Source organism: Aphelocoma coerulescens, assembly GCF_041296385.1.
Source record: "Aphelocoma coerulescens isolate FSJ_1873_10779 chromosome Z unlocalized genomic scaffold, UR_Acoe_1.0 ChrZ, whole genome shotgun sequence".
NCBI lineage: Eukaryota > Metazoa > Chordata > Aves > Passeriformes > Corvidae > Aphelocoma > Aphelocoma coerulescens.
The window spans coordinates 68551802-68579186 of NW_027184085.1; the positions used below are offsets into that span (position 1 = coordinate 68551802).

Sequence of the window (27385 nt, forward strand, 5' to 3'; positions counted from 1 at the left end):
TTAACCCCTATTTTAACTCAAATTCCAGGGAATATTTTAATTGTGGATGTCTCTATGAACCAAGGCCTCTTTTTGAAATAGCAAAGGAATTTTACTATGTTTGCGTGTTTCTGAAAGGGGAAGAATTACGTTTTCCATTGTAAGGATGGTGTATGATAAAACTTTAAAGTTTTGCTCTGTTTTGTTTTCTAGAAAGGATAAACCACAGCACAGACAGCTGGTGTTTTGCCCCACGACAAACAACCCTGGCAAACTGGTGACAGGGGATGGGGAGAAGGCTGAGGCACCCAACAGCCTTTTTGTCTCAGTCTCCAGTGGCAGCCTCTCCTCCCACCCTCCCGAGGGGATGGAGAGCAGGGTGGGCACTGGGGGAAAGGAAAGCTCCTGTTCAGGGCCAGCTGAGGAACCTGGACGGGCACAGGTCTGGGGGACCTGCAGGGATGCACCCAAAGCCCTGAGGGAATTGGCTGGTGGAGTTGCCAAGCCACTCTCTGTGACACTGGAGAAGTGCTGGCAGTCAGTGAGATCCCAGGAGACTGAAAAAAGGGAAATGTTGCAGCTACCTTCAAAACACGTGGAAAGGAAGACCCTGGGAGCACCCACCTGTCAGCCTCCCCTCTGTGCCTGGGGAGCTCGTGGGACAGAGCCTCTGGAAGCTCTGCTGAGGCTCACGGAGCACAGGGACGTGGCTGGGGACAGCCAGCACGGCCTCACCAGGGACAAGTCCTGCCTGACCAACCCAGAGGCCTTCTCGGATGGGGGGACCACACCAGCGGACAAGGGAAGGACTGCGGGCATCACTTACCTGGACTTCTGCAAAGCCTTTGACAGAACAACCTTCTGCCAGAACTGGGGAGAGGTGGATTTGAGGGATGGACTGTTGGAAGTGTTCCAGGCCAGGCTGGATGGGGCTTGGAGCAACCAGGGATAGGGGAAGGTGTCCCTGTGATGCCGTGAAGATTTTTGCCTTTTCTTTTATACCCCTTTTATACCTTTTTACAACTTCTGTATTCCTAGTGCTTTTTGCCTACATTCTTGGACTTGTTTGTCAAGCTGAGAGACTGAACATTTTAGAAGCTTCGTAGCTAGGGATCAGTGTGCCCCAGAGCCCAAGGTCCTCTCCAGAACACATTCTGTAAAGCAAGATAGAACCAAACAGGGGAAGGTTCCTTGGGGAGGGGGGCTCACTTGAGCCTCTCACTGGGGAATCTTTGATAGTTATGCTAATTAGTAAAACCTATAATGTTATACCCAATGTTGGGGGAGAGGGGGACACAGAGAGTCTCGGCGGGGTGCATCTCGATGCATATGACCTGGACATGTGCACCTAAGGATCCTTAAAACAAATACCAAGGCAAAATCCCTTTTCCCCTTCTAACCGTGTTTGACTCTTGATTTTAACACCAGGAAAAGGCATCACCTGCCCATGGCAGGGGTGGCACTGGATGAGATTTAAGGTCCCTTCCAGCCCAAACCATCCTCTGATTCTGATACACAAAGCTCCACCAAGCAGCAATCATATTGTGGCTCATGGATGTGGTGTCCAGTTTCTGGATTACACACACTCAGCTTCTAAAAGAGGATTAGCAATTCTCTGGTAGTGAAAACAAATAACAGAGCTTGCTCAGTGGCACTCTAAAAATCTATGAAATCTCTTGCCGGTCCAATTACACGATACTATGACTTTTTTACCATTAGTCTGGCTCACTGCTGCTCTGTTTTCCTACTAGCCACTTTTACTTTATATTTCTGGAGATGCTTGTGTCAGTTAGAAGATTTCAGGATGATTCAAGAAAAAAAGATTTTGTGGAACTGTGGGAAAAGCTCTGTTTCTGTCTATCTGTATATTTTTTCAATGCTCTCATTCTGTTTTGGGTGACTGTCTTCCCAGTTAGGCAGACAAATATATGCGTTCAAGAAAATCAACAAAAATCACATTTTGCATTTTAAAACAAAAGCAAAGCAGAGATTCACTGTTGGCAACACATACTTCCACACACTAAATGTCCTGATCTACAAGCTCAAATATATGGGAATGAAAGACATGCTAGATAATAAATGCTTGATAGGTCTACAAAAAGACAAGTGCAATAAATCTTAGCACTTCTATTTTTTTATCTTTGAAAACTGCAATCACCTTCCCCCATCTTGCTCATTCTTGAAGTATCTCTGATTGTTCATTTATTTCTCCTGGAAAATTTCCTCGAGTGTTTTTGCCCTTGATTGTTATAAATTTAGGAATGAGCAGTTACAGATGTGATGGTTTGAACTAGTCTGTTCCTTGACAAGTAATTTTAATTTTTTTTTTTTTAATGGGGAGTGGGTTGCTCTTGTTTGCACTCCTGCTGCCAGTACTATAAGAAAGATTTGTGCACTGTAGCAAATCCTTGTTGCAAGGAACATAAAACAACTACTTAATTTCTCTTTAAAGGAGAAAGTACATTCTGGTTTGGTCTCTGGTTTTCACTCCATTAGGAATAAATAGATCAAAAAAAAAATGCATCTTGGAGAGTTTATGGTTTTAAAACTGTGCTGGGGAGTTTATTACTTATTTTTTTTAGTACTTTTTTAAACTCAGACATACTTCTGCTGGAAATATACACGGCTACTTCAAATTCTCCCTGTGTCTTGGTCTCAGGGGGATTATTTTCACAGCTGAAGACAACTAGGTACAAAATGTGTCTCCGTCACCTTGCCCTTTTAGGGACAAGAAAGGAAGGAGGATGGACACACCTTAATTATCTGCTCCCAGCCCTCATATGCTGTATGGACAGCTGCATTTCCTCCAAACTTTGATTTATGAAAGTTTTCCTGGTTGGTTACTATACTGAGGAACCATTTATTTTTCCTTCTGGCTTGAGGCATCATCCTTTTATAAACTACCTGCAGCAAATCTGGTGTCTCTTCATTACAGTAATTTAATGCTAATGACTTGCTTCACTGAACAGTGGAGAGGAAAAATAAGTAAAAATAATCCCAGCAGATAAAAACATTGTGACTCGAAGTCTTGCAGAGGGAATAAATTCATATTTCAATGTAAGGCTTGGGGAAGTTTTAATTTACAATGTAAGCTCATCTTAACTACTTCATGCATAGGTGTACATTTTAGAAGGGTTTTAAATTTATTTTACCTTATTAAGATAAGCTTTATAGACAGCAACACAGTGGGAAAAACTGAAGTTAATTTCAGCCCAATATTGCTGTGATTATCCTGACTTTATTTTTTCTCCTAGTCATGCTGTTTTGCTTATGGGCTTTGTATTGTTAATTAAGTATTAAAAAATAAAATTCTATTTGTTTGAAAAAAAAAAAAAAAAAAACAAAAAAGCAGAAAAACAAAAAACCAACAGGTACCAAATCCTGGTTGTTTTAGACTTAGAACCAATACAAGCCTGACTTACACGATCACATAATACTCTTATACCATTTTTATGCCTTAGCTGGTTGTCCCCTAACATTTTATTGCAAATAAATATATTTGTACTGCCACGTTTTGTGCCTGCTTCTGTACTGAGCCAAGTGGAAGCAACACAGGCACAATATGGATATTGAAATGGAGATGATACATAACACTTACATAAAGCTTGACTAATCTTTATGCTGAAACATAGGAAAAGCAGCTACGTGGATAATACCACACATTCCTGGTGCAGATTTCTTCCTGTGGACTGGCTGCATTAAAAAGGAAGCATGTATAAAACTGGAAGGTCCATAAAAGTCAGTAATGGAATTACTTCAGTTTGAGATTTCACTGAGCTGGTTTTGAGGTCCTTGGCTGGCTTGTCACAAGGAATATCAAATCTATGCATATCAACCACCATATTATAGATTTCTCTTTCCTTTGGCACAGAGTGGAAGGGGTGGGTTCAGACCCTGTCTCCTCGAACTGAATTTTGCAGTACTGTGAATGCTGAAGGAGGGGTTTAATCACCACCATAGTGCCTGATTCATGTTCCCAGTGTGGAAACACAGTTCTGGGGAGAATAATATGAGTTTAAAAAAAGAAACAAACCAAGAAGCTTCACAAATTTATTGTTGAGAGAATGGATCTGCCTGATAGACTGCACTACCATTGCCTGCTGCTCTGGTTGGGTTTTGGGCATCAAACAGCCAGCACATTGCACATTTCTGGTGAGAAGATTCTCCTTTAGACAAAAATATACAACCTGTGGCAGAAACAAAGGAGAAGCACAGAAACTCCTCTGCTGCTTCCATAATGATGGAGACAGGGAGGAGGGAATATGTCTGAACCATCAGCCATGCCACTGATTCCATTTCAAGCTCACTGTTGCTGCAGCCTCTCCTGCTAACAGCAGGAATAAATTCACATATGACATTTATAGATAAAACAAGTAAAGTGTCTCAATTTGTTTCCACTGAAACAGATTTATTCCAGGCCCATGTCTAAGCCACTAGGAAGCAGTGATCAATCCAGTGAAGGGATGAAGAGAACATATAATAGCATGCTGTTTTCTTTTCTTTGTTTTGGGGGGGGGGCTTTAAAAAAGAGTATAATATGTCTTGGAATAGTCAGAAACACCTTTTTTTTTTTCTTTCCTGGTGGAAGATCTCTTGGAGAAAAGATCAATATGATGACTGATTGCTTTGAGCATTTCTTCACTACCTGTCACTGACCCCTGAATGGGATGTATTCTCTCTGTGAGATAGGGCCTTTTGAGGAGTTACTGGATAGCTTTGTAGAGTCTGTGCTCTATAAATCACTTTATGAGTACAATAGTCCCTCTTGACCTAGTAAATGCATTGGTAAGACTCACCATTCACCTCCAGTGAAAGGAGGACCATTTACTCTTTCCATTATCTAGGTCAGGGGAAACTTTGGAGAAATAATTATCTCAATAAATGAAGAGAACTTAGACACCACACTCCAAACCTACACACACTGTGGTGCTAAAAGCAGGTGGCCACTTTGGCTTGTGACTTGCCCAAATATTACAGCAGGGTTTTTGTGAGAAATGGTCCCACTGCACCTGATAAACCTCCTTGCCTGTCCTCACACTCAAAGTAACACAGAGAGACAGGCACGAAAGTGCTTTTAGGACACAGAGGATGAGGGAATCTGGCAACCTGGCACCTGCTTTAGTCCTGCTTTGGGAACTCTCAGATTTGCTGCAATTATTTGTGTAGGGAGGTCTTTGCATTTCAAAGCACCGTGTAATAAATAAGTAGAAACTTCCAGGACAAACTTGAATTACACTGACAGAAATCAAGAAGTTTGATTACCTTCCTGCTTAATTTTCCCCCTGGCATACAGCTCACTTTAGTTACTCTTTGTCTCTGCTGCTCTCAACTTTAGAAGTACATCTTCAGTTCCCTTCTAAACAGTAAACATATCCTTTTTATAAGATCACAAAGGATTGGGGGGTTTTATAATCTTTCCTGCAACTGCATCAAGCTGTTGATTTCTGCACTAAAACACTGTGGGTGTAACTAGCTGAGAAGGCAGAAAATATTGAGCAGTAAAGATAAAAACATTTCACTGTGTTTCAGAAATGTTCTTGTTCATGGTTTTCATTTGTCCTCAGCTGAGAAATAAATGACAGGTTTACTGTTATTACTCTAAATATCATTGTTGTTGTTTCTACTATTTATTACTGCTTTTGCCAAAAAGAAGCCTCACTTCATCAGGGAAGAATCAAACAACCACAGTGCCCCAACCTGTGTAGGGTCAGCTTTGCTTTCAGCTCCTTCCATCATCATTTTTAATACTGTAACTCCTTCCACCAGCTTTGACACAGTTTACAGGAACAATTAAGATGCACAGGAAAGATATTTTGTCCTGAACCCAAGCTCTGCATGTAGGTGCCTGTGTCACCAGCTGGTACAAAATGATACTTCTCCTTCATGTTGCCAAATGTTATTTGTATTTCACTTTTAATTCCCAAAGAAACCCTAACTTTGCTTCATCTTTTTCCAAAATAAAATGAGGGAGAAAAAAGGTCATTAACAGTGTCAAGAGACTGAACTTGCTTCAGTTTCTGTTCTTTTCCTGAGGGCCAAACATACCCTAAAACCCGGAAAACTTAATGAAGCTGGTATCTATAGTTGGCAAAAACTGAATTTTCATTGATAAGGGAAGAACAATTTTCCAATTCACTGTTGAGTCTGGCACATAGGCAAGAAGAGGCCAAAAGGTCACTCACAAATGTATAAACATGCCAGATACTGAACAAGAACAATTCCTTCTTGAGGGCTTTGACATGGAAACTGGGTTTCTAAAGCTCCTAAGTTTGTTACCTCTCTCTCAAAAGCAAGAAGAAAATAAAATTCCTTACCTATATTAAATATTCTGAGTCCAGACAGTTGTCTCACATTCCACAGAAACTGCTCCTTACCTCTCTTCCACCCTCAACCAGGCCGGCTGGCATTCTAGGAGTTCCCTGCACACTGTTTCCTAAATCTTCACTCAGGTTCAGAGTCAAGCAAACCCATCGATCCCATTCTTATCACTTGTTTTGATTCGGCCCAAAACGAGGAGTTTTGTTATTCCCTGCCCTTTCCCTGAGCCCCTGCCCTCGTGTCTCCAAACACCAAAATTCACTTTGGCTCCCGTGGATCCGCAGAGACTTTGTGATGCCCGTATAAAAGCAGACAAGGTTTTGTCAGCAAAACTAAGACTTCGGGGTCGTGCCCCACGCACTGACCTCCACCAGAGGCCTGGGCTTGCGCTCCACTGCAAACCTGAAGTGGCAGAGCTCACAGTAGCTGGTGTTGGAGGACGAGAGCCAGTGCTCCAGGCAGCTGCGGTGAATGGTCCCCAGGGTCCCCGTGCACTCGCAGGGGGACAGCAGCTCCTCGTGGCTGCTGCCCTCATGGCAGATCCTACAGATGGGACGGTCATTGAAGGGGCTGCTGCAGGAGAGGGAGAGAAAACTGCTGGTCAGTGCACAAGGCTGTGGCATAGCCTTTTTCTGTGTCACGAACTAACGGTATGCGAAATATTTAAGAGTACTTTGCTCTGTAATTAGTAATCCAAGCTGCTGGGCTAATGGTTTAAGGCATTTTGGCATTCTTGCTTAAGATAGCTCTTCTGTTAAGGGGGGGAAAGTGCACAGTGAAAGACATCAGAGTGGCAGATGAGAGGCAGAAGAGCAAGTGCTTCTGTACTTTTTTATTTCCCAACTCCTCACAGACCAGTGGTGTAGCCACCTCAAGAAATCCCAAAGTCAATCAGGGAGGTTTTCAATCTGCCTCAGCTGGACACTTCTTGTTGTAGTGGTGATCCTCTGACCTAAACATTATTTTCACCGGCCAACAGCAAAGAGCTGCTGAAAGAGCAGCACCGTGCCCTGGAGTACAGTGAAGGCAGGGCCACATCTTCAGGAAAACACATGCAGGCAGAAAGCTCTTGTCCCTGGAAAGAGTTTCCCTCTCTTTGGGACACCATACAGGGAGGTCAAGGAGTGATACAAACAGACCTGAAAAGGACTGTACCAAACACATCCCTGCTGTGTGGCTGCCTGTGGGTATTTCTTCTGCACTGCTTTAAGATCCATGAAGTTTTTCCAGCACTCCACCAGCGAAGACAAATTTAATTTTGACCCAAGCATCAAGCCTAGATAAGGCCAAAGCCTTCAGAATTCTCTTTCTTTCTTCTAATGAGAACAAAGCCAGCCTGAAGCAGGCTTCAAAGGCATAAATTAAACATATATTTCACCACTAATCTGCTTCTCTAAACCAGCAGCAGAAAGAGCTGTCCGTTCACTTGGGCAACGACTGAAGCTGCAGCACCGGTGCTAGAAACAGCTTGTCTGGCTGCTCAGCACGCTGGCTGGGGAAGCATTTAGGAAATGTGGTGCATTCTGTAGCATGGCCACGATGAAGCTGGGATGGGGGTCCAACCAGACGGGAAGGGGCCTGTCCCTCGCGCTGTCCCTCACCTACCTCTGCACGGCGAGGGTCCGCACGACGGACGAGAGCAGCTGCCCATCCTTGGAGGACACCTGCATGACATACTGGGGACAGCTGCTGGCCAGGCCCCCGCTGCTGCTGGCCAGGCTCTTGCCATCAGGGGCTGGTGGGCGCGGGCACTCTGGAGGGACTCCCGGCAGGTGGCTGCAGCGGCTCGTCCTCATGGCGCTGGGCCGCGGGTCCCCATCTAGGCAGGAGGAAGGACAGGGAGGTGGTGTGGGACACATCTGTCCCTGTCTGACCAGCACCAGGCGTGAGAAAGAGCATCCCTCACTCCCCACCCCAGATTTCCGAAGCCCACTAGGCAGGGAGAGCAAGTTCGCAAGGTTAGGTGTTGTAGGAAAACAGTCTGCACATCCCACAAGCAGCAGGCCAACAACCCTGCTTCTTCCTCTCTGCAGACTCCTGAAGTCACGAGTGATAAACAGAGAGGCTGAATCTTTTGCTGCTCCCCCTCCAAATATTTCAGAGGAATATACAATCTTCACCCTGTGCACTTTTAAATTTAAAGGTTCTGCCACTGCCCGCCAGCGGGGAAAGTTATGTACTGGAGGAGAAAATGGCTGATCAGCTTCAAGTCCCCTTTGAAAACATTTCACTGCTGCTCGGTGTCTCCTATCACCCGCCTGCAGCAGAGAACAGACCTGGCAATTAATCCTGTACAGGGCTTTAGTCACACAAACCTGCTTAATAGCAGCCTGTGTGCAGCAGTAATTTATGCCACAAGGCGAGGCAGAAATCATAGCCTGCCCGCATCTCTCTTCTCTGCTTTGCTCCTTCTTGCATCCCTGGTGATGTGTTATGCATGGTGCTTTCAATGGTAATTGGGAAGGAAGGGTTATGCTGGGAACAAGGAGCCTGGGCATGTAAATTCCTGATATTTTGGTGGGATGCTCCTGGCTGGGTGGGTTTGTCGTGGAGGGGAGGCTGCGTGGCTCTACCAGGATGTGTCCCTGCCCTCTTCCCCTTCAGGTCAGGCACCAAAAACACACACTCAGGGTGGATTAATCCCTCTGCAAAAGGGGGAAAGATTCCCTAGCATGCCTTGGGACGCTTGGCTGCAGCCACATGTAAACCTTGCAGGTTGCAGTGATGACATTCCCATGTTAAAATCAGGAGTTTCCCCCTCAAAAAAAGTGTTCTGTGTTGCACTCCACGGCTGTGTGGTGTCAGCACTGCAGCTGAGAAGAATCTTTAAAAACTAAACGTTAATAAAACCCTTTAAACAGGGGTGTTTCTCCAAGGATTTAGAAGAAACCTTGTGATTTGCCTCTGTTGGATTTGAGTAATAGCAGCATTAACCTTGGGAAGCCCCCTGAAGGGATGTATTTGGCAGTAGGATTTTGTAGCACGCGAGGACTAATGAGGATGCTGGACCACTTGCACCATGCAAGTTTTCACACAGGGACTTGTATTCTTAGAAAGGCTTCTAAAATAGGAAAATGCTTTGGCAAAGCGTTTGTTTTGCAGGATTACTTCAGCTATTCTCAGACCACACATACCCCAGGGAGCGAGCTGGAGACTGATGAGACAGCTTACAGGGGATAGAGTGTTCAGAGAATGGGGAATGGACTCTGGGCTTAATTTACAATGAAAATGAAGCAAATGGCTCTTGTCAAAACCATTAACATATAAAAGATGCAGACATTTCAAGAGAATAAGAGCCACAGACTCTCCAAGGAGACCACGGTGTTCAGCAACATTTTAGCTTTAAAATCCATGCTGAGACTCTTTAACAAGAATGCTCAGCTGCTGAGTAGCTGCTTCATTAAACTTAAAAAGCCTAAGATGTATCATGCTTACAGACCCACGCAGCAGAATTATATATTTCTTTCCTGATTGCTTCACTGACCTCATTAAGTACAACAGTGGGTTTATAATTTCGTATAAAGTGACCATCCAGGCCTTTACAAACACATCCATCAGTAACTTGATGAGTTTGGAGCACTTGCTGGAGCATCAGAAGATGCAACTAAATGCAAAGCTTTAAAGCACGCAGGAAATAATCTGGCTATATCTCAGCAACGTTAATTCAAATTTCTGTCTACAGCACTGCATTGATATCCCACTTTGGCAGAGCAGATAAACGTAATCCCTTTCTACCTCATTCTTTTTGTAAAAGGAGGTTGAAAGTTACAACACATTTTTCCGAATTCAGAAGAGCCACTTTCACGCAAAATCAGTGCCTGTGCCTGAAAAGTAATGCAATTACAGAATTAAGTTATATGTGCTTTAATAATGAACCCCATGGTAAATAATGAAGGTTAGCTGTCCTGAGAAGCACAGAGATCCTTAGCAAACCTGAAGCCAAAGCCGACATTAAGGAATTGTAAATCTTACCAGCCACAAACCTCCAAAGTCAATATTTACCTATATGCATGTATGATGTCAAAAAGATTTTCACCTGAAACAGGTGGAAATCTGTTAAAAATGCCTCAATAAAAGAGAAAATACAGAACAAAAACAGGAAGATGCGTTTAGATGGCATTTATGAAATCCAGCATTATTAATTTGGGGAAAGCAAAATACCAATATTCATTCCAGACGTCAGAAAATTCTGAGAAAAGTGGCTGAATTTGGCATGATGAATGCATCTTAGTATTTAGCTCTTCTTTCTTTCTTTTCTGTGTTTTCAGTAGTCTTAATTTTTCATTTACATATATATATATATATGTATGGGTTTATGGGTAACAGAATAAAAGTAAAGGTATTCCAGGTATTTTCTTCATGCAATAAATGTAAGAACAATGACAAACCAACCAACACACTCAAGCAAATTATCTGAGGCCATGTTGAAGTTAGGCAGAAGATTCAAGTGCAAAACACATCCTTTGCCCCATAATAATTTATAGGATTTTATATTCCTATATTCCTACATTCCTTTATTCCTATTTCATAGATTTATGACTTCTGTATCAGAAAAACCCCACAAGGCTCAACAAATGCCAGTGAGCAAGACACTGCCACTCCCATCAAATTGCACTCAAATAAGATGCTAAAAACCAGCATTACTGCCCTGAAATTAAATTTAAAGACAAAGCCATCTGCAGAACTGGAATGCCACTGGAATCCTTGTCATGCTCTTTCTGACTGCATGAATTCACCTCAGTTCTCAGACCCACAAAGCATCATCAGGGTGATGAGTTAAATTACCACAGCAGAGTTTGTTTAGAGCAGCAGTGTTTTCCTGCTGAAGCTGTGGGTGGCTGAGATTTGCACGAGACAAAATGATCTTTACACTTCAAGCAGTGGGTTGCAAATCTTGAACAGACACTCGTGGAGTTGCTCCCTTTTCCTTCTCTTTCAGCATCTCTGCCAAGAAAAGCACTTATTTAACCTCTCAGTCATGGTTTCCAACTTGGAAACCCATTCACCTTTCTTATTCCACGTTCCCACTAGTGACCCTATTACTTTCAAGAAACGCAATGTGAACTTGCATCAATCAGCTTCGAGATTTAAAAATATGCATGAAAAACCACTAACATCCCACATGGAGACATTTTCCCCAGAAATACTGCATTATTTTAAAAAAGGCAGCCGAAATAATAATACCAATACTACTACAAATAATAATAACAATAACAGACCAAACCAAAAACAAAAAAGCCCCCACACCAGCAAAAAAATCGCAAATACATACACACACAAAAAAAAAGAAAAAAAATCCAAATGAAAAACAAAATAAACACCCTTCAGTTTTCAGAAGTTTCAGAAATGTACTTTTTTTCCCTATTTTTATATTTTGACATATTTTTGATGAGTGTACTCCAGAATTTTGGACCCCAGTGACTGGTGGGCAGCTTTCACTTCAGACAGGTCAGCAGATTTGGAGCACAGATTGAATTCTCTGTCTTAGTGCAAGCTGGAAGAATGGTGCAAATCATGGAGAAGCATCACCCATCTTCTTTTCTACTACCAACCCTGGCTGGTTACTCAGAATGCAAATTGTTGCATTCTAAGTAATAAATTATTGTTTTCAAAAGCTGCCAACAATGCAGTCATCAGAGGCTCTGTGAAAAAGGTGTTCTCCACTGGCTCAAGTGTTACAAGATTACCTTTGTTTCTAGAAATGGAGAACAGGAACTCATCCTTCCATCTCTGAGGTTCAGACAACAATTTTGTGCCACCCTTTAAGATGCTCCAGAGACCAAAGCAGCCACTGCAGTCACTGGATCACACAGCTGCTGTGTGCTGTGCCCTTTCCACCAAAAAAGTGCAGAAGAACCAAAATTCTCAGCTCCAAAGCACTGTGAAACCTCTTAGCTTTTTACCTATTATGAAATCATGCTGGGTACTGTGAAGGTAGAATGGACAGAACACTTCAAAAAAAGTAAGAACCTCTGGGGCACCTGAAAATCCTATTTTAGTGGAAACATCGAGTTTTACGCACATCCTTTCTCAGACACTCGCATCTGGAATTGTTTGAAATGTTTCTTGGCTCTTCCCTCCACAATCCACCTCAAAGAGCTTCATGGATGCCCTCCTGGTTTCAAGCACACAAACACTGAGTAAAGAAACTCATGGAGTAACTGGCAGTTCCAGCAGAAGCCCTGGATGCTGCAGCACCAAAAGACCCTCAAGCCCTCCAGAGTAAAAAATCAGTTTCTCTAAATTGAGAAGACTAATTCCTGTATTTGTTAATGACACGTGCCTCACCACAAGGAGAGATAAAAGATGCTGCCTGACCTGTTCATTATGGAGCTCTAAGGCCATCAGTGAGAGAGGCAGCACGAGGACACGGCAGTTCTGGGACACGATGACAGGAGAAGAAGGCTGGAGAAAATTTTTTTTGGTCAACAGCATCCAGTTGGCAATATAACACCACGACCACCACCCAAGGAGCTATGAGAGACCACTGGAAAGTGCAAGAGGAAGATGTGGTAACTGTTCACCAGCTGAGGAGGACAGACTTCACATTAAAGCATTTCCACACACAGAAAGTAGCACGATATCAAACCCGGATGACATTAGGCAATTTTACTCTGTTTCAGCCCACACATTACTAATTTTTCATGCTGTGAACAGCATTTTCCATTCATCTGGTCTGACTGCAGAGAGCTCCAGGGGCTTTTAAAAACTGCCACGCAATAGGCTGCATGCAAAGTGCAATTTTATAAACAAGCACATCAAAAAGCTGACTGCTAGTCTGAGGCAGCAGCACAAAGCAGTCCAGCATAAATAGTCCTTAAGAGTCTGGCCATGCATTTAAAACTTCACTGCCCACCCATAAATCATTGTTATTTTGTTGTGTACTGAACCTTGAACCATTTTCCATGAGAGCAATAGACTCCCTTTTTGGCACTGTGACTCTACTAAATTGCTTTATACAAAGCAATTTTGCACAGCCACTAACTTGGGTCATTTGCTTAGATTTGTATCCTTTTGTTGGCTGTTGAAATGAAAGTTTCCACATGATAATAAATACCATAAGCACTTGTGGTGGAGGTGGCATTTTAGCCTTGCATTAATAATAAAAAAAAAAAACCAAGAAGATACAAATACTGTTTACAACTGTAACAGAAATGGGTTTGGGGTTTTTTTTCAAAGAATAAGGAAATATATATATTTCATTTTCTTGTATTGTATTTTTTCTAGCAGATATGACTTTCCTCACAGGTTAGGAAGGCACCTACCTTAACAAGTTCCTAAATTTATTTTTTTCATTCCCACGCCCCCTTCAGACCCCCACTCCCTTATTTCCCTGCTCCTGTCCACACATTTCCTGCTTATTCTGGCCCCAGGGCATGGCTTAAACCACAATTGTTTTCACACTTAGGCACCAAAATGCAGTGAAAGAATTAGTATCTGCTTATATACTCAAAGCTTGCAAATTAAGAGGCTCACAAGTTTGGTTTTTTCGCTCTAGAAAGTTCTAAATTCTCTTTCATCTTCTAAATTAAGTCACTTTATACAGATGAGACAATCATTTTTTGGCTTAAAACCTGTAAGATGAGAATTTAATTTACTCTCAGCGAGAGTCTAGGACAAAGAACTCCGTGTCAGTCCTTAAAGCCAGGAGTCATCTCTAAAAATCACCAAGCACTTTGTTCTGGAGGGCAACAGTATTTTTTTGCACAATATGTTTTACTGACTAAGTACTTCCTTCAGCACAGGAACTGTAAAACTTTCAGCAGTCCCATTCTCTGCAAGCACCTCGGATTTCATCAGAAAACCTGCCTTTTGCTATTTCCAGCAGCAGCAGTTTTAACCTCATCCGTCTGTGCCACTGGACTCTGACCTCTGCTCAATTTAGGTGCTTCATTCCTGGCACTTGTTTTGTCAGAAAAAGCAAAATCTGGGAGGGCAGGATGCTCACTCCACCCTCTGAGACTCACACCACACCCACACACAGCAAAGTGCACCAAAGAAATGGAACAGAAGTTACACCTACTACACCTTGATGCTTTCAACTATTTTTTCAGCAGATGGGGAGAATCGAGGCAGCTTGAGGACCAGCGTTTCAGTCAAACACAAATTCCTGAAGTCTTTCTTAAATACAAGGTCTTAGGAGGACGAGTTCAGTCAGATCTGATCCAAAAGTGCTGCACTTGATGGAACTGTTACTATTGACCTCCCTCACATTTAGGCTGGACTCAAAGTTACTGTGCCACCGTTGTAGGATGGAGCTCAGGGGAAAATGCTCAAAGTTAAATATTTATGTACTCCCAAGGCCACGTTTTCACATTCAAAAATAGCTCTCCTCATTTCCACTACAAGGCTGAAAGGAGGGCTGCCAACACCACACAAATCATTGCCCTGCCTCATGCAATAAATCCCTAATTTGGCTTCTTTTTGTATTCACACAGACAAACATCAGCTGAATCCAACTGATTCCTCCTGGCTAGGTAAGGCCAAGCTGAAAATGACTTACCTCAACTGAAAATGGTGTAAATACTTAATACCTGAGGCTTAACTTCATGCCTGGGGTTTAGTAATGAACTCTTGCTCATGTAAATCTTGTGTGAATTAATTCCTTGAAAACAGGACCAGTTTTTAACCTGTGGTTCTACCTGGCTCACAGTGGCCAAATCCACACAGATATCTGAGGCTGTGACCAAGCAATGTGTCTGCACAAGAGTCTGAGCAACAGAGAGCACAGGGAGTGCTGGCAGGTGATGGAAACAAGGGCCTGGAAACTGCAGGGCAAAAAAAGAGCCAGCAGAAAGCAAAATGTTTCCAATTACTAATGGGGGCTACTTGGAGCAATGTGGTCATGGCTTTTCTGCAGACAGCCTAACAAAAATGCTAATTCTTCTGTTCATCGTTGCTAAGTCAATTATTTGCCCGCTTTTAGTACATTTGATTCTTCCAGCTCCTGCAGTCGATACTGCACACAAATATGATCCTATTACAATTATTGCATTTTGTTTCTCACTACTGATGGGAAAACAGCTCAATGCATGAAACTTAGAAAAGATACTAAACCCACTTTCAAATTAAAGTAAGTAGAATATTGAAAACATTTCTCTTTTTTAATGCCTTTATGTTTTAATTCTAGAGTTTGGCAATATTGGCTACATCAGTCTTGCATTTGATAAAAGCGTCATTAGAAGCTCAATGAGCATAGCTTCTCTTTAGGACTCCAGTTTTGAAACAAAGATTATTATCATACCCTACATACCTCTGCTTTGATGCATTGTAATTTAACCTGAAATCGTTCAGGTACCTTCATATTAACTTTTCCTCTTCCTTAATCTTCGTCTGCATAAAAATTTAATATTAACATTTAGTTCCTGCACAGAGGACTTCTCTCCTTTCCACATGGTGCACCCCAGATGTCTTGCTGTCTGCAAGGTACCTGCATTACTAAAATTGTTGTCTGGTGCTCTGCATTGAAGCCTACGTGAGCCAAGTACAATCAGAAGAGCTCTTCTTCCCCGGGTACGGTGCTTGTCAGTTCTACAACAGGACTGAAAACCCCATGGGGAAGATTCAATTCTCATGTTTTATTCAGCAATGAATCAGCTGATGATTGTTTGCAGCTATACAAAACTTGGCTTGTGTGTGACGCTTTGCAAAGCATGTCCCAAACTAATATATTCACATGTGGAATATGTGCTGTCGCTTGTTCTAAGAGTCTGGGACCACCCCAGGTCTTTCTGAAGGTGCCATCTAACAAGCTGCTTTCCTTCCCTGAAGAGAATTTACTTTGCATTATTTTATCTTGCTGTGTTTCAGTTGGCAGCAGCTGAGTTTTTGATGTTTAATGATATGGGAATTAGTCTTCCAAATATCTTGTTTGAAAAAGAGGAAAGCACTTTAAAAAGCAAAATGCCCCCAAATGCAGGTCTATTCCTCTCCCTTTTTTTACCCTTCAGCCAAAAGCAGCTAAAAATATTCTTGCTGCATTTTTCTTCACATGGGAAGATAAAACCTTCCTGTTCCCATATCAGTCTATTTCTCTCAGCAGGAGCAAAGTGTGAACTCCATGGGTTTCTATAATATTTACATAAAGACTTCCCTCTGAGCTTGAATTTTTTTTGGGGGGGGGAAAGAGTCTTTCATCAAACTCCAAGACTCTCACTCTAGTCCAGAATGAGACAAACACATGGGAATATTGTGAGTTAATTAAAATCACTGATAATCCCCTACACTAACTAGTTTTACATGGGTATGTCATGTGTTATGTAAAACTATATGCTGTGGGGACTGAACAGTCCCATTTCTTTTCCAGTAACAAGCACACCAAGAATGCTTTTAGTCATTGCCACATGAAGTTGGCATTGATCAAACAAATCAGATCTGACATGCAGACCTGGAAGTGAAAAATTATTGCTGCAAAATAAAGCCTATAAAATTCAATTTCTTTTCAGTAATGTTCAAGCAAATTACTGAAATGCTGCAGTAGCAAATCAAAACTATAAGACAGAACTAAATCAAAATAGCAGAGGTAAAATTTGACTGGACAACATTATTCTCCTTATCCAAATCCCAGAGAAATGCCAACAAGAAAAGTAGCAAGAGTTAGAAGTGAACTAGGTATTAGCTTTAGTTCTATAAGAAATAAAGGTGGTGGAAATCTGGAGTGGGTGCTGATCTCAGCTGGGATTTATCTCCGTGTGTTATTGTGACTTCTGCACTGAAATCAACCCCCTGACATGCAGATTTCCTTGCATACCCAAGACAAGCTTGGTCCAGGATTATTAGAGCTTTGCAGAACAGCAGTGAGCCAGACTAATGGTAAAAAAGTCATAGTATCGTGTAATTGGACCGGCAAGAGATTTCATAGATTTTTAGAGTGCCACTGAGCAAGCTCTGTTATTTGTTTTCACTACCAGAGAATTGCTAATCCTCTTTTAGAAGCTGAGTGTGTGTAATCCAGAAACTGGACACCACATCCGTGAGCCACAATATGATTGCTGCTTGGTGGAGCTTTGTGTATCAGAATCAGAGGATGGTTTGGGCTGGAAGGGACCTTAAATCTCATCCAGTGCCACCCCTGCCATGGGCAGGGACAGCTTCCACTGTCCCAGGCTGCTCCAAGCCCTGTCCAACCTGGCCTTGGGCACTGCCAGGGATCCAGGGGCAGCCACAGCTGCTCTGGGCACCCTGTGCCAGGTCCTCACCATCCTCTCAGGGAAGAATTTTTTCCTAATATCTGACCTAAACCTACTGTCTGTCAGTGTGAAGCCATTTCCCCTCGTGCTGTCACTCCAAGCCCTTGTAAATAATCTCTCTCCATCTTTCCTGTAGCCTCCCATCTGCATCAAAAGGTCACATTTAGGTCACCCTGAAACCTTCCCTTCTCCAGACTGATACCTGGGGTTGCCCCAAACACCAGGGCCAAGTCCCACTAGGTCTGAGAATATGATGATTGTGATATTCCTCCAATTCCCATTTCAAAGCAGAATCTTATTAAAGATTCACTTATGCCTCATCAAAACATTTGCACATATTTGTACCACTTTGCACATCGTAACACATCACTGATGGCACAAAAATCATCCAGAAGCATGGAAATTCTAAAACTTGGCTGAGCACGTTGGCTCTGTTGCAGAAGAATCTGTGTGAAGTTAGCTGTTGCCAAAGGGCAAAATAACTAAAGAGCTCCAAGTTCTACCTCGGGGGCTGCAAAATTCTGGGGTTTCTGGAGATGCTGTGAACAGCCGGAAGTAAAAAGTAAGATAAAATACTTATTCGCTTTCAGCAATGTGTTTTACCAGCCTGCTTCATCCTCCAATAAATTAATTCTTTCTTGGTAAACAAGCAATTAAAGGATTCTCCTCCAAGACTTGCCCTCCTGCCATTGCCTGCTGCTGAGGCAGGTAAAAAGGAGCACCCCGATGGAAGTTTGGGATGTAGGTTTTCCACAAACTCTTGACTGATTTCTATCTTCCACAATGCAGGGTTTTGTGGGTCTCTGTCCCCTCCACTACTCTAAACACCAGAGTTTAGGGTCAGCCAGCCTTACCTTGCTGTAGGACAGTGGAAATTTCTGGAATCTATTCACTCACCTTCTGTTTTGACACTTAAGGTGCAGTGGCTGCAACTGCAGTTGAGGAGAGTTTAGTTAGGAACAATTACCAAGGAAGCCAAAAAATGGAAATCTTTACAGTCCTGAAAAACAGCCCTAGCAATGTACTCCAGCTCCATCACTTAGTCAAGAGCAATTTATATTTACACAGCCCAGGAAATGTAAAGTTTGAGGATCCTGGCTTCAAAGGCACTCCGCCATTTAATAGGATAAACCAGCACACCACACTTTCCACAAATATCACTCCCCTTGGTTCAGTTAATGCTCAGGACTGAGCTTTCAAAGGACACTTCATGGTGATCCAAACCTGGTGAGCAAACACTCAGGATCAAACGCCTAGCTCCCAAATCTATCTGCCTGTTTAACACATGATGAGCACGGAACTCTGCTCTGTGTGACAGAGAAAAGATGACACTTCTCCTCCCTGGAGGCTTCCATGCAGAGATGCCTCAAACTCAGGGGTAAATTGAGTATACAGATCATTCTGCTGGTTCTGGCAACCAGAAAGAAAGCAGAAAGGCTATTTTTAGCATGGCACTTCATTACCAGTTTAATGGCATCCCAAGGTTTAGCAGCCTGTCAGGTCAGAAAGAAATTACACCTTGTTAGAGAAAAGCACTGAAACAAATTTCCTCATTAAGTACCAATTCTCCTAGCTTTTGCCTGTTGCTGGAAACATCATTTTTCACCCCATAAATTGGATAAGTAAGATTCAATCATTTTTTGTTTTGTGTTAGGCCATCTCCATCACTTTTGCCTCCCTTGCCGTAGACTAGTGTGATTTTAAGTGGGTGTTTCTGGGTCTTTAATTAAAAAGTATTAAAATACTTCCATAAATATTTTATAACAACTGTGATACCGAAGTTGAAAAACTGATCAGTTAATGCACAAACACCCTAATAAACTACTGAATTTAGTGAATTTTTGCATCATCACTTTGACACTGTTGCATTGCCAAAGGTTAATTACATTTCCCACATCACCTGGGCATTGTTCTCACCTTGTCACACTTGTCCTTAAACTGGTTCAATTTTTCCATCAAATGAATCCCATTTTCCTAAGGAAGCTGACCTCCTCCAGCAGCTCTCCTTCCTTTCTAGCTCCTGGTTTATCTCCTACCACAGCTGTGGAAGGAGGATGAATCCCTGATATCCCATCATTGTATAAAATATATCTTAATGCTCTTGGCATCCTTGTCTATGTAGCCTCCTCCAAGCACACAACGTATTTGTAGCCTTAATGAAGAACAGGGAGTTAAAAGACTGACAAAAATTAGTTTAAAGCAAGGCAAAGCCTTGTTCAAACCCCTCCCCAGTGCAGCTCATCTCCAAAGCTGAACAATCCCATACGATAACTGCAATAATTAAACCACAGAGTTGCTTCCAATATTTGTGAGATCTGTCCTTTCTGACAGTCAGTACCTGTTTCAAGCACATTACATTCCTGGCTGCTGATACAGGCAGAGGATGAATTAATTAGGGATAGGAATTTGTGACCAAGCGTTCCCAGAAACTCGGACTATCTGTCTCATTGCATAGAGCCATCGGCTCTCAACTGCCAAGCAGGACTGAAATAAGCAAAACAGAGACAGGAAATTCACTGTCTCAGCCCCAAATTACTGAACAACCTCTGCCCAGGCCAGAGCACACTTGTCTTTTGTCAGGAGCAAAACAACAGAAGCCTAATGATCAACAAAGGCAATTAATTGCAACAGGCCGGCACTGGAGGAGGTGAGGGAGTCCAGGTGGTAACAAATTTCACCCGGATTTTGAGGGTGTATTTTTATGTGTGCAAATGGGAGGTGGCAACTGACTCGTTGCCATTTGAGTCTTCAGGAAGAAGAAAAAAATAAGACAGACTTGCACATGCTCCTGAACAGGTTGTACTCCTAACAAAGTGTGAACATACACAGTGTGAAGGTCTGGCAGCCACAACCCAAGTGAGCTGGGATGGAGGTACCCTTGTGTCCCCTGGCTTTAACACAGATTTATACAAAACATGGGGGAAATTGAGCCATAGTCACTCTCATTTTTCATCATTCAATTTGATATTTCATTGTTTAATTTGATCTAGTTAATAGAAGCATTTAAATAAAAATTTGTCTGGAATCTGTTAAAAGCAGAAAGAAAATGAACAAATGGGTTGAGAGCCAGCAAACACGAGCAATGTGTATGTACACAGAAAAAATTTCAAAGTATAAAGCATTTCCAGGAACTGAGAAAGTTGTCTCTAATTTCTAAACCTTAGTGGCATCAGCAGAGGCTGATTGCAGCAGTAATGCCCAGTGAACTACTTCCAGTTGTTCTTCTCCACTGTTTTTGTTTAGTCTGTATAAACCCCTGGCTGTTCATATTGGCAGCCAAGCAGCACCCTACTGAATAGCAGGCAGCTAGAAATTAACTCTGTGTTTAGTGTCACAGCTGAAAGCCCACACCAGACTCCATCTACCCCTCCATCTACTTCCAGTCCCAGACGTGTCCCTAGAAGCAGGGCTGTCACAGAACCCCATAGTCAGAGGGAGTGAGAGGCCAACCATTGCTGCACAATGAAATCAGCTTACAGGAAAGAAGCTGGCTTTACAGGCTCTATTATGGATGAGTTCCTCTTGTGCTGTTGAAAATACTTTGATCTCCTGGGTTTCAGAACATGTCTAAACTTAAAATAAGCTGCTGCGAGGGGAACGGCCCTCTCTTGCTGCAATTGAGCTGCGTGGATTGGAAGGTTACAGGCACCAGTAGAAGGAGGGCAGGAACAGGGAGATTTGCTACCACAGTCATCTTCCTGCCTGTCTTGTCACAGATGCACGCAGTGAGTCAGAGAAACTACAACTTCAGCAGCTGTGGAAAAGTGGATCTGTGGTTTGTTGGGAGGAGCAAAGACAGAGGTGGGATTCAATTTCCAGCTTCTGGAGATCTGATCATCTTTGGGGGATGCTCCTAGAAAACAAAGCTTATTCTCTGTGTTATTAATACTCCCATTGACACTGAAATAATAATTCCACCCACAGACACGGCTTGGCACAGTTCACCTTAGGAAGGAGCAGGCTGAGGATCTCTGTAACATAAAGTTCACAAGGTCTCCAGTGGCATCCACAGAAGGTATTTCATTCTGTTTCACTGAGACCTTAAAGACTAAATTGGGGGTTCAAACAGCCCAAAAGATGAAGGTGTAAACCTGTCCTCATGTGAAGAAACTGAGGGCTTAAACAAGGCCTTTATATTTACTAATTCCAGCTACAGCCGTGAAATGCTACACGGTTTTATTTCCAAGCATTTTAGAGATAAATGCATTTGATGCTTCTCATAAACAGCCTAGAGCAGATAAGCGAAGAACCAACACTGACCTCACGTCAGATTTACAATTTTTATTTTTTAAGCCCTTGGAAAACCAATTACCTAAACCATAAGCTAGTTTGGAGAAAAACTAATCTCCCCAGCACTCAGCCCAGTGAGGCTTGTAAAGCACCCAGCTCACACAGAGGTAGGAAGAACCACATGGATGAGAAAGGATTGCAGACTATCGTGGCTCTGACCCTGCCTCATGCTTCTCATGCTCTCTTGATTTCAGGCTCCTTGAGGCAAAGCAAGGATCAGCTAGATTCAGAACTGGGACAGCAGAGCCCAGACTTGATGACAACGACAACAACAGCAACAACAGCAATAAAAAAAAAAAAGAAAGAAAAAAAAAAAAAAGGAAGATCTCTTGCACTTCACCTGCAATCTAGACATCTTGGACTATTTCCTCTTCCTTTGTGTCACTGATGGTGGCTTAATGGAAGGGTTAAGCACCAGTAAAGGAGCACCATGCTATGGGTCAGCACCTCACACTGAGCACCCCAAAGCAGCAGTCACCATCCTGAGGGTGCAGCTCTAAACTCTTGTTAGGTGTCACCTCTCTGCATTACACATCAGCCTGTGGGAATCCCAGGTCTACTAAAATGATGAAATGCTGAAAGAGCTGACCAGCTGCAGCTCTGCAGCAGCATCAACCTCCTGAGCTTATCTCCAGGCTCTGCCTCCCCAGAAGTGACCAGGGTAATCCTCAGCCGTGTGGACAGGACTCACCAGTTTAACAGGTGATGCGAAGCTAATCTGGAACAGGGGCTTCAGAGAGAAGTAAAAGGAGTGATGGAGATGGTCCCAGTGGAGACTGGCAGCCACCACACGGTGCCATAACCTGACGACTGGGTAAAAGTTAAAATGCAGGATAAAATCCCAGTGCAGGAGTGAAATATGGTCAATATCTTTCTACACTAGCTTTTTATAAATTACCAATTCTAAAAAGCTTCAGACTGCCTGGGCTGTAACAGCTTCACTACAGTATTTATTCGTGTGTGTTTACTGCCACATCCTAATAAATATCACAGTCAATGAAAGCTTTGTGCCAGTTTCCTGTATCCTTTGGTTAACCTTCTGCAAAATTTGCCTACCCATCACAACTGTCGTCATCAAGCCAGAAAGAAAAGGAGATTTCTTTTGCTAGGTTGTTTTTTCTTCAGAGACACATTTGCATATTTTATGTGTTAATTTTTTAATACTTGCTTAGCACTCTTGCAACACTTGCTGTAAAGTTTAGACAGCCTAACGTAAATGTGACAGAACAATAATAAAAAAAAAAAGAAGCTTTGGTCAGCTCTATCTAGCAGAGTTCTTCTCTACAATTCCAGTGGCAATCTCTACTGCTGCCTTACACCAGGAAGAAAAGCATGGCTTCTACCTTTTAAAATTATTCCGTCTGAAAAGACACCCAGCATTTGAGCAGCAGTTTATCAAGGTCCTCTGGCAAGCTTCATGAACCACAGATTTATTTCATGGCTTTGACTATTTCCCCATGTTCTAGCAATCCCCAGTCTTGCAGAGATTGTCCCCAGGGCATGGTATGTCTCCACATCTCCCACAGAGCAGCCAACATTAAAAAATCAGTAAAACTGAATGGAAGTAAAAGAGCCTGTCAGAGTGCTCTATCCAAGCCAGTGTGCTTCTCCACACATAGGTGTGATAGTCAGAAAAGGAAATTTGGTCCTCAAAACTCAGCAGATTTGTGTTACAAGTAGCACCAGACTCATTCAATGTTAAAAAAAAAAAAAAAAAAAAAAACAAAAAAAAAACAAAAAAAAAAAAACCAAAACACAAAATCAAAAGAAAACGAAAAAATTAAAACAAGTTTAAAAAAAACCTGCTCAATCCACTTCCACAGCTTAGTCCAAACTGCGCCAGGAGAGGTTTAGGTGGGACGTGAGGAGGAATTTCTTCACAGAAAGGGTGATTGCTCACTGGAAGGAGATGCTCAGGGAGGTGGTGGAATCCCCATCCCTGGAGGTGTCCAAGGAGCAGCTGGACATGGCACCAAGTGCTCTGGTCTGGGTGAGAGGTTGGACTCAGAGCTCTTTTCCAACCTAATTGATTCTGTGGTTCTGTGTGATTCCACAAAATAAAACTCAGTAAAGATCTGCATGAATCAAAGAAAATGGATCCAAGATCTGTCTTGAGCATTTAATGCTTTTTTTTCAACAAAGTGTTAGACTAAATATTTTGTCTCTGCTTTAGCAGTGCCAGTAATGATTCATCCCTACAAAATACTGTTGAATAATTAAAAGTAGACGATATCTCTGTTCTCTCTTAATAACATTTTTTTTTTACTCCTAATTTTTTTCCTTTGAAACAAATGTCTACCAGTCTGTTAATTAACATTCATTTTTCCAGGATCTGCTCAGCACAGGAATACACTAACTCTTCAGGTGAAAGTAATTTATAGACTACATTATCCAAAGTTATTTTCTATTCCTTTGTCCTTGGCAGAGAAGCATTGCAATGACAACCAACAGCTTAGAGCAGAACACATTAACAAGATTGTTAATTCCCTTATTCTGCTAACAAAAAAGAAAAGCCTCACCCCTCCATTAAATAAAAATGAATGGCAACTGTTACCAATTTTATTATTTTTCCACAAAGAACGGACGATGGAATCCTCAGTTCAGTGAGCTGTTAATTACTCCAAAGGATAAATCCCAGATCCATGAAACTTCTTATTCTCTATATTGTGGGGCTTCTTTTAATCACAGTGCTGTGAAGAGAACTCTGCCCTGAGCAAGACTGAGAGAGCATCTCACCCACTCTCCACGGAGCTCCCTGGCCAGGTAACCACAGAGAAACATTTACAGGGGAAAAAGGCTGGGTGCCTCCCACAAAATTTAACATTTGCTCATCCACTGACACAATCTTTTACTCATTCCACGTGTGAGTCTGGGGATCAGCATGCATTGTCCAAGCTGTCTGTGCTGATTATCCCACTGTTTAGGGCTGCTGTGTGCAGTGACCTGCAGGTAGGGCTTCACCACATCCAGGGGGATTTTCTCACTGACCCCCTGAACCTCTCCTTACAACACAGTCACCTTCACTGCCTGACATCTCACTTGCTGGAAAATTAACGTTGTGTTTCAACCAGAAAGGCAGTTTTCTCAAGCTAAATTGAGTTTCATGCTTCTCTTTCAGTACTTATTTAAAAGCACAGTTAAATGGTGAGGAAAAACATGATGAAAAACGATGACTTTTGGTTACTTTAAAGTGATGCCTATATTGATGCAAATTTTTTTTAGAAGACAGGCTTTTCTGGAAAATTTGGAATAATCCAGAGAGCTGGAGATGTGGCTGTTGCACCAAGTTTCTAATTAATTTCCATTTTAGAAGACTTTCCTGGAATCACTTCACACTAAGTTTTATGAAACCATAAAGAATTGTGGGTTTGCATGCCTGTCTGCATGCTCAAAAAGCAGACAAAGCAGTTAACTTGGGCTACAACTGATCACATATTTTCCTTGTATATCTGACGAGGAGCAGTAGGCCTTATTCCACCAGTGGTAAGAATTGCAACTTAGTGGTCACCTTATTAAGAAGAATTATATATTTTCAGGGAGTTTACTTCCTCCTATTTTGGGAGGTTTGCAATGTGTACAAGAAGTTTAGTGTTTTTAGGGTGTGTTGAGAGTAAAATGTAAATTGCCTGTGGGCAAAGTCTGGGTGCTGTACACGAAATATTAATATTAATACTGTAATACTAAATTCAATATTTTCACAGTATCTACCAGTATTTTATTCTTAAACCTGTGTCTGGTGTAATCCAACGCCTCTGTCCTTCTGCCAAGCACAAATTTATAATGTATTTTACTGTATTTTATTCTCTTCAATGAAAAATCTATGCTCAGGAAGAACATTTGACCCGATTGCATATGTAAGTATTTACTAATTTTCTGCAAGGGTTGAAGTTAACAAAAAGAATGCTGTTTTTAATTTTAGGCTTTAAATTTTTAAGTAATTGCATCCCCAGGCACCATAGAATAAAATGGGATACAGAACAAGAGGGCTGCTTTCTTCCAAAATTTATTTGGCCCCTAATGGGACCCAGCAGCTTGGTCCTGTCACGTTCTCTTGGGCTGACCCAGGAGCAGCATCAGACTCATGGTTTTGAAAAACAAAGACAGATGTTTTTTAAAGCTCCAGACTGAGAAAAAAACACCAGATTTTTGTAAAGTTTGTGACAGGAACAAAGCACAGCAGCAGACAGTGAGGCAAGCTCAGCCTGAGGGAATTTAGACAGATGCAAATCCAATAATGCAGCATAAGCAGAGCAAAGAAGCAAAGAAACCCATCCTGTCCTGGTGTCTTTCTCAGCATAGATTCCACCAGGAGCCTTCCATCTACTTCCAGCAACTTTCAGGAGCTCTGATCCAGCACCTAAAATGACTTCTGAATTAATTGACTTTTAGGAGAAGTTTGCCACTGAATTCAGTGGGGTCAAGATTTCCTTGCTGTTGTGTTGGCCATCATCACCTTACTGCTTTAAAAAAGGTCCATCTCAGCAGGCTCTTGGCAAGACCAGTTATTCTGCATGTTTACAGAACAGGCTTGGAAACCCAGTTCACAAAACTGCCAATTAGAAGTGCTCATCATTCTAAGAAACAGAATTTGCAGCAATTAGGCTCAGTTCCTTTGTTGCCAGCTGACAAAATTGTTATTAAGTTATTTCTCTCTGATTCTTCGCTTGATGTTCAGCTATTTTGTGTCAAATACTTGGTGGCTAATTTTGCTTTCAGCATACCAAACATTACAAAACCCAAATCAGCCAGAAATGCCTCATACCAGCCCTGAGGCAGACTATAGCTCAGTTTCTAATGGTTCAGGTGAGGCCACAGGATGTGAAAATTAAAGTTATGCTGTTTTTGCATCGCAGATTTGTTGCCAGAGAACTACAGCAGGACAGAGACTTGATGCAGAGAATATTTAGCCCATCATTCAGTCACATAAACCATCCACAAATGTAACTGCTCACTGCTCCAAAATTCATCCAGTCAATCACGATGCCAACAGACACAAGGGACAAGATTTCAAGGCTCTGGGAATTAACTTTTTGTTATAGCTTTAATGTATCATTAGACCTGCAGAGGGAAAACGGGCTTCCACGAGATGCATTACCCTGGCAAGCTCAAAGTGACTTATCCATAAAGCCATGGGGGCAGATCTTTGGCTCAGCTGGCCAGCCTTTTTCTATTAAAGCTTTAATGCAAGAAAAGCTGGCATGCAGCTTCATTGTAACTGGGTTTTTTTGCTGGGAATTATAATGCAGTTCCAGAACTTATGGAATTTATGGGCAGGACGCTTTTTTGAACCACAGCTTAGGTAAAAAGGCAGAGATGGCTTAAACTTTTCAGTGCCTCTCTCTATGAATTCTTTGCTTTACCAGACATCAATTCTGAGAAGCAGAAGGGCATTCAGTGGCGTGATGAAAAAGAAAACACAAAGTACTCACGACCCTTTTGATTATTCCTACCCCTGACAAGCAGATTCTCTAAACTCATGGCAGCAAAATCGAAAGATTATTTGTTCAGCCCTCCTGACAAAACAGGAGGGAGATCCTGTTGGCTGAACACAGCCAAGCTGCTTGAGAAATCTCTGTGGACCAGGGCTGTCTTCCAGGGGGTTCTTCTCC

The 27385-nt window shown here is 42.2% G+C and overlaps 1 protein-coding gene across 3 annotated transcripts in view; it reads right to left on the minus strand.

Annotated features, from left to right (window-relative positions):
* MARCHF3 (membrane associated ring-CH-type finger 3) overlaps positions 1-27385 on the minus strand; it is a 58540-nt gene that overhangs the window by 12817 nt on the left and 18338 nt on the right. Inside the window, exons 1-3 of one of the 3 annotated variants that reach the window (XM_069001193.1) lie at positions 12616-12634; positions 7903-8116; positions 6663-6870 (exon numbers count right to left, since the gene is read on the minus strand). In XM_069001193.1, coding sequence (XP_068857294.1) covers positions 6663-6870; positions 7903-8093 — 399 coding nt within the window. In that variant the 5' untranslated portion in view covers positions 8094-8116; positions 12616-12634. Of the gene's footprint in view, positions 1-6662; positions 6871-7902; positions 8132-12615; positions 12635-27385 lie in introns of those variants that run through there. The other 2 variants (XM_069001192.1, XM_069001191.1) reach the window with 2 other exon arrangements.